The sequence below is a fragment of the Carcharhinus amblyrhynchos genome, chromosome 3 (genome assembly GCF_965287045.1).
Source record: "Carcharhinus amblyrhynchos chromosome 3, sCarAmb.v2.hapA, whole genome shotgun sequence".
NCBI lineage: Eukaryota > Metazoa > Chordata > Chondrichthyes > Carcharhiniformes > Carcharhinidae > Carcharhinus > Carcharhinus amblyrhynchos.
In genome coordinates this window covers 92,856,891-92,872,417 of record NC_137326.1, presented here as the reverse complement: position 1 = coordinate 92,872,417, position 15,527 = coordinate 92,856,891, and the positions used below count along the sequence as shown (strand labels likewise).

The window sequence follows — 15,527 nt, the reverse complement described above, 5'->3', positions numbered from 1 at the left end:
GGTAGCTTCATTTTTGAATGAGGCCGCTCTGAACTCATTGAAAAGATAGGCATTTTCAGCACATTGAACTAGATTATTTTCATCTCATTAATAAATAGGTGTCGGTCCACCTTGTTGTCAAACGAGGGGCATGCACACGGTGGGTCGTGCGTGGGCTGCTCTTGGAGGTTCCGAGAGTAGTCTAGTACTTCGTGTCAATGTGTGTGCTTAATCCTGGACCAGCAGACGGGCACCACAACAGCTCAGTGACTATCACTGCTAGCTGTGCAGATACATGGATTTGGGCCTGTGTCTGTGGGAGTTTGCGCATTCTCCCTGTGGTTGCGTAGGTTTCCTCCGGGTGCTCCGGTTTCCTCCCACACCCCAAAGATGTGCTCTTAGGTTGATTGGTGTACCAAATTGACCCTACACTATTCTCCCCTGAATCTGGCTACATTAGGGGTACCATTCACATACAAACAGGCAGGGTAGGTGTAGGAAAATGCTTTGTTGAAATGGCGGCGCGGGCTCGTTGGGCCGAAGGGCCTGTTTCCCATATTGGGTTGTTCTTTGTTCTTTCTTTGTTCTTTGTAAATACTATATTCAGATTTGGGCCTGGACATTCGCTACTGTGTCAGGAGCGCAGAAATGGGACATTTCTTGGATCTGCCAATCCAACCTGAGGGAAAAGATGCCCAGAATTTGGAACAGGTGCGAAGACTGCTGGAACAGGTACGGAGGCTGCTGGAACAGGTGCAGAGGCTGCTGGAACAGGTACGGAGGCTGCTGGAACAGGTGCAGAGGCTGCTGGAACAGGTACGGAGGCTGCTGGAACAGGTACGGAGGCTGCTGGAACAGGTGCAGAGGCTGCTGGAACAGGTACGGAGGCTGCTGGAACAGGCACGGAGGCTGCTGGAACAGGTACGGAGGCTGCTGGAACAGGTGCGGAGGCTGCTGGAACAGGCACGGAGGCTGCTGGAACAGGCGCGAAGACTGCTGGAACAGGTGCGGAGGCTGCTGGAACAGGCACGGAGGCTGCTGGAACAGGCGCGAAGACTGCTGGAACAGGTGCGGAGGCTGCTGGAACAGGTGCGAAGACTGCTGGAACAGGTGCGGAGGCTGCTGGAACAGGCACGGAGGCTGCTGGAACAGGCGCGAAGACTGCTGGAACAGGTGCGGAGGCTGCTGGAACAGGCACGGAGGCTGCTGGAACAGGTGCAGAGGCTGCTGGAACAGGTGCGAAGACTGCTGGAACAGGTGCGGAGGCTGCTGGAACAGGCACGGAGGCTGCTGGAACAGGTGCGAAGACTGCTGGAACAGGCACGGAGGCTGCTGGAACAGGTGCGGAGGCTGCTGGAACAGGCACGGAGGCTGCTGGAACAGGTGCGAAGACTGCTGGAACAGGTGCGGAGGCTGCTGGAACAGGTGCAGAGGCTGCTGGAACAGGTACGGAGGCTGCTGGAACAGGTGCAGAGGCTGCTGGAACAGGTGCGGAGGCTGCTGGAACAGGTGCAGAGGCTGCTGGAACAGGTGCAGAGGCTGCTGGAACAGGCACGGAGGCTGCTGGAACAGGTGCGAAGACTGCTGGAACAGGTACGGAGGCTGCTGGAACAGGTACGGAGGCTGCTGGAACAGGTGCAGAGGCTGCTGGAACAGGTGCAGAGGCTGCTGGAACAGGTACAGAGGCTGCTGGAACAGGTACGGAGGCTGCTGGAACAGGTACGGAGGCTGCTGGAACAGGTACAGAGGCTGCTGGAACAGGTGCAGAGGCTGCTGGAACAGGTACGGAGGCTGCTGGAACAGGTACGGAGGCTGCTGGAACAGGTACGGAGGCTGCTGGAACAGGTACGGAGGCTGCTGGAACAGGTACAGAGGCTGCTGGAACAGGTGCGGAGGCTGCTGGAACAGGTACAGAGGCTGCTGGAACAGGTACGGAGGCTGCTGGAACAGGTACGGAGGCTGCTGGAACAGGTACGGAGGCTGCTGGAACAGGTACAGAGGCTGCTGGAACAGGTACGGAGGCTGCTGGAACAGGTACGGAGGCTGCTGGAACAGGTACGGAGGCTGCTGAAATGGGTAGAAATGTTGGGGAGAAGTCCTGTCCCTGTGCATTTTGTTGAATTTATTAAAGTATTGAACAAAAAAAATCATTCCAGCCCCACCCTTCACACCCCTTCAACTCCACACATTCTCCATGCCCATTTATGCCAACCTCTCTCCCTTTACCAACCTCTTTGTTCCCTCAAACTTCTATGCCAACCCATGGCCCATCATCCTATATAGCATCTACCCTCTCAATACTAATTCACTTAGTATCCACCATGGGCAATCCTTAAGGGCCATGCTGACATCAAATAAATTTATGTGTCTATAAGCCCGTTTAATAAATTGACATTCCTTCATCTAATCTTTCACAAAAACAAACCTTTCTATTCTATAATCACTTGGATTCTAGTCAATCAACTTGTTCATTTAATAGGCATCCTGCTATGATAATGTTAGGTTCTAACAATCAGTCAAGCAGTAAGAAACTTATAATAATAGATTTTTTAAAAATTTCCCACCTTTTTAAAAAATTTATAGCCAGTAGAATTAAATGCACAGTGGTTAGCATTGCTGCCTCACAGCCCTCATTGTCTGTAACTTCAAGACTTAATTATCTGTAAAGACTCACATTCCAATCGTTATTTTATAAATTGAATTTGTATCTTTATATGCCCTGTTTGTGAATAGAACTCCCATTCACCTGACGAAGGGGCAGTGCTCTGAAAGCTAGTGGCTTTTGCTCCCAAATAAACCTGTTGGACTTTAACCTGGTGTTGTGAGGCCTCAGAGCACCAGGGACCCAGGTTTGATTCCTGGCTTGGGTCACTGTCTATGTGGAGTTTGCACGTTCCCCCTGCATCTGCGTGGGTTTCTTCTGGGTGCTCTGGTTTCCTCCCACAGCCAGAAAGATGTGCTGGTTAGGTGCATTGGCCAAGCTAAGTTCTCGCTCAGTGTACCCGAACAGGTGTCAGAGTGTGGCAATTGGGGGAATTTCATAGTAGCTTCATTGCAGTGTTAATGTAAACTTTACTTGTGACTAATAAATAATAAACTTTCGACAGTTCTTTAACAGCTTAGACAGTTACAATGAGTTTATACATTTTTATGCACAACCACATCTACTTATAATAGTTCCAAAAGGCATCTAACATGTCACACTGGTTAGCACTGCTGCCTCACAGCACCAGGGACCTGGGTTCAATTCCAGCCTTGGGTGACTGTACAGGGTTTGCATGTTCTCCCAGTGTTTGTGTAGGTTTCCTCCGAGTGTTCTGATTTCCTCCCACACTCTAAAGATTTTCAGGTTAGGTTGAGTGGCCATGTTAAATTGTCCCTTAGTATTAGGGGGATTAGCAGAGTAAATATGTGGAATTACGGGGATAGGGCCTGGATGGGATTGTTGTTGGTGTAGGCTTGATAGGCCAAATGCCTTCTGCATTGTAGGGATTCTATGGACTATGGTCCCAAAAGCTGCCTTGTCTCTCTCAAAAGTGTCATGGGACCATGTCCAAAGGGATTCCTTACCTCTCTGAAAGAATATTCTGGCCATCCAAACTAATCCACAGGTTTAAGACCTACTCTTCCCAGGTCTAATCTGCACACGTCAGGTTTGAAATCACACAAATCAATTCAACTGTTGATTTATATGCACAGTTACCTCCATGACTGTAGATGTGCATTTTAGAACCTGCTCCCATGTGCCCCTCAACCACCCCCTCCTACCCCACAGGAATAGCAGAGGCTGGGTTTGGGCGGGATTTCCAGATTCAGGTCTCTGCCTGCATTTTTGCGCAGGTGGAGAGGTTCTCATGTCTTGGTGTCTGGAGGCAATGCAGTAATCTCATATTCCACCTGATACAATTTTCTAGTGACCCATATTATAAAGAAATGTATAAAATAAATGGGAGTAATCTTATACCTAACAGGCCCACTTAAATTTAAGGAAGAATCAAAAAGCAAATTGCAGTAATGTATAATGTCAGCATTACTGAATATTTTCTAATCAACTCAATGCAGTGAATGCAGTGGTGCAAATAATATAACGGCATATTGCTGCCACTAAACTTGAGAGTGGTAGCTTCACTTGGTGTTGATGTTATATGATATCCCATTTACATGAGCTGACTGAAATCCGAATTCCCATACTGGATAAAGATCTACCTGCACATGGGTGTTTGTTTGAACACAAATGCATCTGATAACATGGACTGCAAGTCATTTTAACAGAGTGTATTTAAAAATTACCAGTAAAATCTGCAACTGAAACTCTAATTGTTTTTTACCCTCTCTCTTTCTCGACTGCCTCCCCAAAAAGTAATTTTGTTTTGTACAGCTGACTTCCTGCTCCCTACTTGAGTTGCTCTCTCCCAATTCAGACAAAAAGCTCATCACACCCGATATTGTTACTGAAGATAAAGGGGAAAGCTGCATGCACAATAAACGTGTGCTAAGCAGTGATATACATTTCTAACTAATTCCTGTAAATTGAGAATGTGCAAATGAATAGTTACGTTAGATAATGAGTTACACTGTGCTATTTTATATTAATTTAGGAAGCAGCAATGAGCAGCAAGTCTTCAGTTAAAGGAAAGACAATATAGCACTTTTCATGAGTTCAGGTCATCCTAAAGTATTTTACAACCAATTAAGCACTTTGAAGTGTTGTTACTATTGCAATGATAAAAATACAACAGCCAATAAGTCTATAGCAAAGTATCACAAACAGTAATGGTGTTAAATTCAACACGCGGATTTGCTACCTGGATCCACTACAGTTTGTCTACCATCGCAACAGGTCCACAGCAGATGCCATCTCCCTGGCCCTGCACTCAATCCTGGAACACCTAGATAACAAGACACTTACATCGGACTCCTATTTATTGACTACAGCTCAGCCTTCAACATCATTATTCCCACGAAACTCATCTCCAAACTCTGTGACCTGGCATGGGGTCTCAGCACCTTCCTCTGTGACTGGATCCTGAACTTCCTAACTCACAGACTACACTCAGTAAGGATAGGCACTTCCACGATCATCGTCAGCACTGGTGTGCCATGTGGCTTTGTTCTCATCCCCCTACTATGCTCCTTATACGGTGACTGTGTGGCCAAATTCCCCACCAATTTGATTTTCACGTTTGCTGACGATACCACCATAGTGGGTCGGTTCTCAAACAATGATGAGACAGAGTACAGGAATGAGATAGAGAATCTGATGAACTGGAGTGGCAACTATAATCTCTCCCTCAATGTCAACAAAACAAAGGAGATCGTCATCAACTTCAGGAAGCATAAAAAAGGACATGCCCCTGATTACATCAATGGGGACAAAGTAGAAAGGGTCAAGAACTTTAAGTTTTTAGGTGTCCAGATCACCAACAACATGTCCTGGTGTTTTTCTCCCCCCCACCCCCCCACCCCACCATGCCAACACTATAGTTAAGAAAACCCACCAACGACTCTACTTTCTCAGAAGACTAAGGAAATTTTGCATGTCAGTTACGACTCTCACCAACTTTTACAGGTGCACCATAGAAAGCATTCTTTCAGATTGTATCACTGTTTGGTATGGCTCCTGCTCTACCCAACACCACAAGGAACCACAAAAGGTCATGTTGCCCAGTCCATCACGCAAATCAGCCTCCCGTCCATTGACACTGTCCACGCTTTCCACTGCCTCGGCAAAGCAGCCAGCATAATTAAGGACCCCACGCACCCTGGACATTCTGTCTTCCACCTTCTTCCGTTGGGAAAAAGATACAAAAGTTTGAGGTCACATACCAACCGACTCAAGAACAGCTTCTTCCCCACCACTATCAGACTTTTGAATGACATTTTGTATTAAGTTGATCTTTCTCTACACCCTAGCTATGATTGTAGCACTACATTCTGCACTCTCTCATTTCCTTCTCTTTGAATGGTATGCTTTATATAGTGCACAAGAAACAATACTTTTCACTGTGTGTTAATATATGTGAGAGTAATAAATCAAATCAAGTGACCTTATCAGCAGTTTTAGATAAAAAGCAAAATAATGAAAAAGAGTCATAACATTAATTCAGCTTCTCTCTCCAAGGATGCTGCCAGACCTTTGAGTTTTTCCAGCATTTTCTGTTTCACCAGTTTTACAACCATACAATACAGATAAACAGGAAAAGGCTATCTGACCCATTAAATCTGTCCACTGAATTAGGGATAAATGTTGACCAGAACATCAAGAAAGTAGTGCCCTGAAATCAATAGTGCCTTGAAGACAATGAAACAGTGGCTCAATTCATGATATAGTGGGTGAAGTTCAAACACTGCTCTGCTGAATAAGGGTCAAAAAAAACAGTTAAGGTTCCTGTTCCTACCTCCATTTAGAGTCAGCTTCCTCAGAAATGGAGTGAAGAAATAAGCGTGAATAATGGCATGGCAGCACTCACCCGGAAAGTTGACGACAGCTTGCACTGGTGCACTAGATGCAACAGCAGCATGGACCAGATGTGGGTACTTCAGTCTGAACCACGCTGCAAGCGATCCTGGGTAAGAACCTCCAAAAGCAATCCACTTGTTAAACGTCAGGTTCATTCTCACATCCAATGTAGCTCGAAAGTGGGCAAGGTCTGCAAGTGCCTGATCAGAACGGAGGTATTGAAGATTTGAAATGCTCAAATCCCTTGAAGAAAATTTCAACAAACACAGCATAAGGGTCAACATAGGAATGTAGGATCTGAAGTGGGGCAATTTTATGCTTTCATCTATACTGCTTACAATCTGTGTCATCAGCAAACTTAGATAAGTGTTTTTCCATTCTGTCAGCCAAATCAGTAATAAATGTGATGGTTTGTTAAATAGTGAATATGTCCTACAAATCCTTGTAGGACACATTCAGTTACACCCTTCCAATTAGAGTACCTTCCCATTGTCCCTACGCTTTGCCTCCTGCTGTTCAATTGCTTAAAGATGTCAACAATTTGCTTCAATGTTCACTAAGGTTCCTATTTTACCGGAAAATTACTTTAACAAATACCTTCTGGGAGATAATAAAGGTAACATATGGATAGACAATGTCTTTAGTCATCTCTTTAAAGAATGCAAACAGGTCACACTTGATGGACCTGTCTTCTGATCAGCTAAAAATGTTCATGGTTATCAGTCAACCAATCTCTAATTCTTTAGGGGGAGGCAATGATCTAGTGATATTATTGCTAGACTATATTAATCCAGAAACTCGGCTAATATTCTGGGGACCTGGATTTGAATCCCGCGAGGGCAGATGGTGGAACTTGAATTCAATAAAAAAATTGTAGAACTTGGAAGGATGAAATACTATAAGTTCATAGGGGTGAGTGGGGGTCAGGTTGCCCACTAAGACCAAGCTGAGGAGGAAGTGAGAGCAGGTGGCCAGGGAAGTCAATGTTGGCACCGTCAGCAGTGCCACAAGAAGCTATCTGGCATAAAAACAACAGAAAATGCTGGAAATGCTCAGCAGGCCTGACAGCATTTGTGGAATGAAGAGTGTTTCAGGCTGTGATCTTTTATCAGAATCTATTCCCCTCAATGTGCCTCCCCTCCTCAGTGACACCTACAGCCCAATCTGCATTGCATACCCGGAGGCTACATTTTAGTCCCACCTCTTGGCTTGCACATTATTCCATAAATGCCCTGAATGGTCTGAACAGAACATAACAGCACTCAGCCACTGCACTCCCTCCACTCCCCCCAAATTCCCCATCCCACCTTCACAAGCCCTAGATTGACCCCAGTCATTGGTTTAAAGAAACCATTTGCTGACAAGCCAGCAAGGAGAATGTGGGAAGCTCTCAGTGAGCTGAACAGGAAGTGCTGCTCCTTTCCCACTAAGAGCAAAATCCAGGCCATTTAGCTGAAGCAATGATGGATAAATCATCTTGCACCAATTGACTTTCTACTTTTATGATTAACTTACGATCTTGCCATTCACCCAAAATAATCCAAGCAGAAATTCTTGCCATTAAAATAGAATAGCAGTTGTAAGACAGGGAATACACATTAATGAAGAAATTGATTCAAGTGTATTAAGATGTGAGGTGCAGCAACAATTATTGTACCACTTGAATTCTGTCAAGTTTCTCTCCACAATCTAATGGAAAAAATGAAAGAATTGCCTTTCTCAATGTACTCGGGAGTAATGCATACATGATTAACACAGGGGCATGGAAAGTATTACCATTCTAAAAGTAAATCAATAAATAAATAAATAAATAAGCAATAAATAAAAAAATAATTAAGTAAATAGGTGATGAAAATATAAGGTTGGCAATGCCGTAGTGTTGGATAATAATACAGTAAAGTATTACAGAATGGGCATTAATTGCATTTGTTTCTCCACTTAACCCTTTTCCTCAGCTAAATTACACAGGAAGGTGCAGGGAAAGTAGTGAAGAACCACTGAGGAAAAATGGAGGCAGTGAATTTCAGAGGAGGCAATTATGAATATGTGGCATATGGTGGCTGCCAGGAGCTAAATAACCTCCAGGAAAATTTGTGATCACCTGGATATTGACTGCATAACCCCAATCAGCTCAGCTTCCAATGTTAGACCAGGCAAATAAAAAAGATGAAAATACAAAATAAAAGCAGAATCTTACTCAAATATCGTACAACAGCAGTCAACAATAAAACAAGAACAGCTTTGTAACTTACTCTGTTGGCTGACTTTTTCCATAAAATCGATGTTCTATAAGTATGCAGAGGGCACTCAACTTTTCAGCAAATGTTAACCAGGCGCCATAGTCCATCCATGCAGGGTTTGCAGTTCCCTCTCCACCAATCATCAGAAAGACAGGGCCCCCAGTCCGATAAAATGTATCATTGATATAAAATCTCTGGGAAAATGAAAGCAAAGATGGACCAGCACTGATTTGCCAGTTTTATTTGAATTTTACTCCAAATGTATACACCACTGATTATTACCTGCAAAATATTATATTCAAAATTTAATTCCTAAATGAAAGAGCAATGGACCAGACCAAAATTTTGCATTGTTACCAGTAACAGCAAAAAGTAATAATTATAACATTCCGTCTCCTCCTGAATTCCTGTCACTTAATGGAAAATTATTCCAATAAAAAATAAAAGACCAAAGTCATAACCAAAATGATTTGACCAAGAGGTTGCACTCTCAAGGATATTAGGTACATCAGTCATCAAGTGTTCATATTACTTACAGATGATTACCTGAAACTGCTGCCACAATAGCTTGAAAGGTGCTCCTATGAAAAAACATGTACCTGACATAGACAACACCAGAATTTTTACTAACTGTACTTTCATTGTGGGCTTTTCCAATGGTAGTACATCAAAAGCTCATTTTAAGAAACCTGGAATAGCATAGTTTTGTTAAGTAATTAACAGGTTACCACATATTTATTTGTTGCGTGTGCCACTTAGCCCATTGTAAACAGTTGGTCAAAAATTTCAATACCTGTCCTTATTGTGGACAGAGTTTAACAGATCTTGCAAGTTGGCCTGTGAGCCACTGTTCAACGCCTGCAACATTCTGCACATGGTCAAGGAGTGCTTGAGAAGGTGCACAAGATTCTGCATATGTGCATACTGTCCAAGTAAAGTTAGCTGTACGTTACCTGCTGTTGTTTTATGATGCATCATTAATTTACCCCGCAATATTTCAGTAAAGTTGGCAAGATGACTCGCATCCGAAAGGAAAAGGCAAACCTTTGAAGTATTAATTCAAAATGGTAAAACCTGACTATACTGCTGAGAAGGCAATAATTCTCGCAAATTCACTCAACTGTCCACTGATAACTAGGTGTACCAGCAAGAAGGGCAATTATATGATATTAGCTAATGGCCAAACTGCTACTCCTCCAAGCGATATGAAGATTTGTAACTTTTGGATAATACCCAGGGCATTGTTCAAAACTAAATGAACTCCCCAGTGAAGTCCATGTAGACCTTCTAGGGATGGGGAATAAATGCTGGCCAACCAGTGACACCAATGTCCCATGAATGATTTTTTAAAAAAACTTCCTATAAACACAGGCATTCTTGATCCAATCCATGGATCAAGGCTTACTGTCCGAGTGGGACTTTGCACAACTTATTAAAGAGACTGACAGTGAAAGAAAGACAACAATCATCAAGTTCTGGTGTGACTACAATATTGTTCAGGCAATTGACAACATTGCAAATCTTGGCAGGCAGCAAAATAGTAACCATGAGCGTGTATGGTACAAGATCCACCCTGAGGATGTTCATGAACTCTGCACCTTTGGTCAAGCTATTGAATCCATGAGCAAAGACATGGGGACTATTGTCAGCAAGGTAGGATTTTCCGAACTGGACAAAGATAAGGAAAAGAAGTTGCTGGAGTTCCACAGTAAAGAACTAGTCAACAAGGAGCTGATGCAATGTGAGCGAGCTCTATCGGGGGAACATGGAAAGGAGGAAGCATCACAAAACAAGCAAATTACTTGGTGATGCATGTTAGAGGCTTTCAAGTTCATTGATTGAGCTCTGAAATGTTGTGAAGATAATAATTCTTCTTTGGAAAGAAGGTCAAAAGAAAATTCAGCAAAGAGTGAAAGGGGCATTAGCTGCTACAGGGAGTTTTACCAAGTAAAGGAAAAATACAAGGCGCACCAGTCCATTTGAGCATTCCTTAAACCAACAATTCAGTGAGCTGATCCAGACACTCAGCTAACAATACACTGTGGCATAGTGGTTAGCACTGTTGCGCCACAGCGGAAGGGACCTTGGTTTGAGTTCCCGGCTTGGGTCACTGTCTGTGTACAGTTTGCACATTCTCCCTGTGTCTAGCAGGTTTCCTCCACGTGCTCCGGTTTCCTCCCACAGTCCACAAGATGTGCTGATTAGGTGCTAAATTCTTTCTCAATTGTACCCGAGCAGGTGCCAGCGTGTGGTGACTAGGGGGTTTTCACAGTAACTTCATTGTCGTATTAATATGAGCCTACTTGTGACACTAATAAATAAATTTTGAAAAAACCGTGACAAGGAAATCCTCGATACACCTAGCCAGCACGTCTTGTGGACTGTGGGAGGAAATCAGAGCTCCCAGAGGAAACCCATGCAGATATGGGGACAACATGTAGACTCCAGACAGACAGTGACCAAAGCTGGGAATCAAACCTGGGTCCCTGTTGCTGTGTATTGTTAGCTGTGTATCTTGATCAGCTTACTGAATTGTTGGTTTAAGGAATGCTCAAATGGACTGGTGCGCCTTATATTTTTCCTTTACTTGGTAAAATTCCCTATAGCAGCTAATGTTCCTTCTACTCTCTGCTGACCTTTAAATTTCTTTCCAAAGAAGGATTATTATCTTCAAAACTTTTCAGAGCTCAATCAATGAGCTTGAAAGCCTCTAACATGCATCATCATGCGTTTTGTTTGTATTTGGCTGAGAAATAAGGTGTATTTCATGTTTATCTGATATATTATTACTAATGAAATACAACACTATAGTTAAGAAAGTCCACCAACACCTCTACTTTCTCAGAAGGCTAAGGAAATTTGGCATTTCAGCTACGACTTCCACCAACTTTTACAGATACACCATAGGAAACATTCTTTCTGGTTGTATGACAGTTTGGTATGGCTTCTGCTCTGCCTAAGACTGCAAGAAACTACAAAAGGTCGTGAATGTAGCCCAATGCATCATGCAAACCAGCCTCCCATCCATTGACTCTGGCTACACTTCCTGCTGCCTCGGCAAAGCAGCCAATATAATTAAGGAATGAATGCAACCCAGACACTGGGAAAAAGATACAAAATTTTGAGATCACGGACCAACTGACTCAAGAACAGCTTCTTTCCTGTTGCCATCAGACTTTTGATGGACCTACTTGCATTAAATTGATCTTTCACTACACCCTAACAATGACTGTAGCATTACATTCTGTACTCTCTCATTTCCTTCTCTATAAATGGTACGCTTTGTCTGTATAGCATGCAAGAAAAATATTTTTCACTGTATGCTATACATGTGACAATAATAAATCAAATCAAAAATCAAATATTGGGGCCAAAAATCTTGGACTGGACATGCATTTCCTGATTAACATTTTAAATGGGAAAACTTGCTTTGATGTAAGTAGCTTCAATTAAAGCAATGGTTTCCAGAAATGCAACAATTACTTAAAAAAGGACATTCCTATATAAAACAAAAGTTGACAAGGTCACGGGACTTAATGGCACAAGAAAATAGAATTTGACTCAATTACAATTTACTATCAAATTATCATTGTCTTCTACCCATTTAAATTCAAGAGGGGAAACTTATGCATATGTATTCCAGGATTCACAAAGGCAATTTAAAAAAGTCTCTACACTGTACTTGGGTGGCACAGTGATTAACACGGCTGCCTCACAGTGCTAGGGTCCCAGGTTTGATTCCCAGCTGTGTGGAGTTTGCACGTTCTTCTTGTGTCTGTGTGGGTTTCCTCCCACAGTCTGAAAGACATGCTGGTTAGGTGCATTGACCCAAACAGGTGCCAGAGTGTGGTGATTAGGGGAATTTCACAATAACTTAATTGCAGTGTTAATGTAAGCCCTATTTGTCACTAATAAATTAACTTTACTTTAAAACTATTCATTGAGGTAAAGTTTCTGCCCAGTCATAACCAACATTACCCCATGCTCAATACTGCATTACAAAACTTATTTTCCTTATATGTTTATTTTAAAAATCTCAGTTAAAACACTGGCTCTGTAATGCAAAGTTTGTATATTTTCATTGCAATTCCAATAATGCTGGATAAAGCTAAAGTCGAGTTTTAAGTGATCAAACCATATATACACATATATATTTATATCACATTTTGTAAAATATCTTACAAAAATTGCCTGAGGCGAATGTTTTGGGAACATAAATACTTGTCATGTGACTTTTTGCCAAAATCAGCGATATTTTCTGAAAATATAGCAGAGAAAATCCCATATCCTCTGATCTATTCAGTCTACATTGTATATGTAGATATTTGTAATTTTTTTTAACAAGGACCAACCCAGACAGTTTATTATTCACCCACACCTTCCATATTTCTGGAGTCCGTAAACTCTGGTTCATGCACTAAAGGTTACCTGTCTCCACACCCTCGCATCCGCCGCGTTGAAATGATCCAATCTCTGGACGAACCATTGCTCGGATCCTTTAAAATGCGTCCTGTGCCGTAAAATTCGGAGGAACCTCGAATTATGGAAACCTAAAGCACACCATTCACAGGAAAACAAAAGAACAACTGACAGCACAAGGCGAGCCATTCTCATCACCGCCACAGCCAAACTACAAACTCCGGGTCATGGTCATTATACGAAGACTTTTGTCATTGTGATGAGACCTGATGAAAAGCAAAAACTATTTGGATCAGCTGATGATAAACAAGCCACCAGGACGGTGGCATCTGGCAGGCGCATCGTGTACTTGCATTTCAACCTACTACTAGTGGCTTACAACGTAACACTCCGAGGAGAATTGGCGGTCAAAGTAATAATCACAATTGTACTGCTTCGGCATCACAACTGACCGAGTGACATCACAAAGCTGTTGGAATTAAGTTAAAGGAATAAGTAATACGTTTGTTAAACACTGGCTCATTAAATCTATCCCATTCCTTTCTCCTCAAAAGTAAGGTTCAGAATTCAAACTTGGACTCTGACCCTCTTCCCATTTGGCTGCACCGGTGAAAGTGACTATGGATTCTTATGGAACACCTCTTGAGATCAGTCCTCAACTATTTATTTAACTCCTAACTTCTCAATAGTGGTCTCCTGAATATCAATACTTTGGCGGTTATCACACAAGAAATCAAATGGAGTTTTAAAATATCAGATCCTCCTGTTTACCATATATTTTGTCTATGGTCCTTCTTTTGTATGCTGTCCTTTGCAGTATTTGTATCATGGTCTTTGTCTATGATTGCTCTGCTTTGAGCTTGGACTCTCTCAGCAAAATGTATCTCTTGGTCTACTCTGATATACATACGCTGCTGATGATGATTTTTCACAATTTCTGCATTTTTACTTACATCCATTCCTTTCCTTAGCATCAGTTTCTCATCTTTTGGTAGACTCGCTCTCAACAACACATTACCTACTCCTTTACCTGTCTTTAACCAGGTATTCTTTTTGCTGCTTGAATTCACATGCTTCTGAAAGCTATGTTACTGCAGTCATGTACTATTCAATGGTTTCTTGTGCACCTTGTACTTTGTTGAATATGTAGAGAGCGATTCTCCCATTGCAATGCATGCTTTTTTGGCGGGCCAGGCCAGGAGATGTGTGTGTCGACATTTTGCGGGTTTCCTGTGACCGTTTATGACCCACACGCATCTCGCAACCAGAAAAAAATGGCATCACCAGGTCTGTGCTAAAAACTGGTGTGCCACTGATTTGCATCACTTACATACTTTAGCATGCCATTAATTGGATCGACATGGCGATCTCTATCCACGTTAGTGTCTCCCACCTCTCTTTGGTGTGATGTCACTTTAGCTCAAATCAGAGTAGGTATATAAAACTCTCAACCTGACGTGGCAGCCTTGAACTGACGTGAGAAGGTAAGTGCTGTGAATGGAGTGTAGGGGTGTTGCAGATAGACCCTGGAGATGCTTGATGGGCTTCCTCCAGCTGTCTTCTGGTGCTGGCTCATGAACCGGAGGGGCAGGGGTGGAAAGCTTTTATTTTCTCAGAGCTCTCTGGGTGAGCCTCCCTGAAAGAGTTCTGCTCAGCCTTCCCCTCCAGGACAGCACTGCAGCTCAGTGTGGGAGGCACCCTCAAGGAGTCCCATTCACCCTACTCCTCTAGGGCATTTTGCAGTGGGGTAGGGTGTTAGCGTGGATAGAGGATTGGTTGTCAAATAGGAGGCAGAGAGTGGGGTCAATGGGTGCTATTCAGATTGGCGGTTGGTGACTAGTGGAGTGCCCCAGGAATCGGTGCTGGGGCCTCAGCTATTTACCATTTATATAGATGATCTGGAGGAGGGAACCGAGTGTATGGTGTCGAAATTTGCTGATGACACCAAGATTGGTGGAACAGCAAATTGTGCGGAGGGTGTGGAGAGTCTGCAGAAGGATCTAGATAGGCTGGGCGAATGGGCCAGGAACTGGCAAATGGAATTTAATGTTGGCAAGTGCGAGGTGGTCCACTTTGGAAGGAATAATGGTAGGAAGGATTATTACTTACGTGGCGAAAAACTGCAGCAGGCGACGGTGCAGAGGGACCTCGGGGTCCTTGTGCATGAGTCGCAAAAACCCAGCTTGCAGGTGCAGCAGGTGGTCAGGAAGGCAAATGGGATGCTGGCCTTCATAGCGAGGGGGATTGAATATAAAAGTAGGGAGGTCTTGCTGCGGCTGTATAGGGCATTGGTGAGGCCGCAGCTGGAGTACTGTGTGCAGTTTTGGGCGCCGTACTTACGCAAGGATATTTTGGCCTTGGAGGGAGTGCAGAGGAGGTTTACTAGGCTGATGCCGGAGTTGAGGGGGTTGAGCTATGAGGAGAGGCTG

General features: G+C 43.4%; 1 protein-coding gene across 1 annotated transcript in view; it reads right to left on the bottom strand.

Moving 5' to 3' along the window:
• prss59 (serine protease 59, putative) overlaps positions 1–13,293 on the bottom strand; it is a 62,663-nt gene extending 49,370 nt beyond the window's left edge. The window contains exons 1-3 of the mRNA XM_080186403.1: positions 13,108–13,293; positions 8,692–8,873; positions 6,450–6,682 (exon numbers count right to left, since the gene is read on the bottom strand). Coding sequence (XP_080042529.1) covers positions 6,450–6,682; positions 8,692–8,873; positions 13,108–13,293 — 601 coding nt within the window. The remainder of the gene's footprint in view (positions 1–6,449; positions 6,683–8,691; positions 8,874–13,107) is intronic.
• Between the last annotated feature and the right edge of the window lie 2,234 nt (positions 13,294–15,527).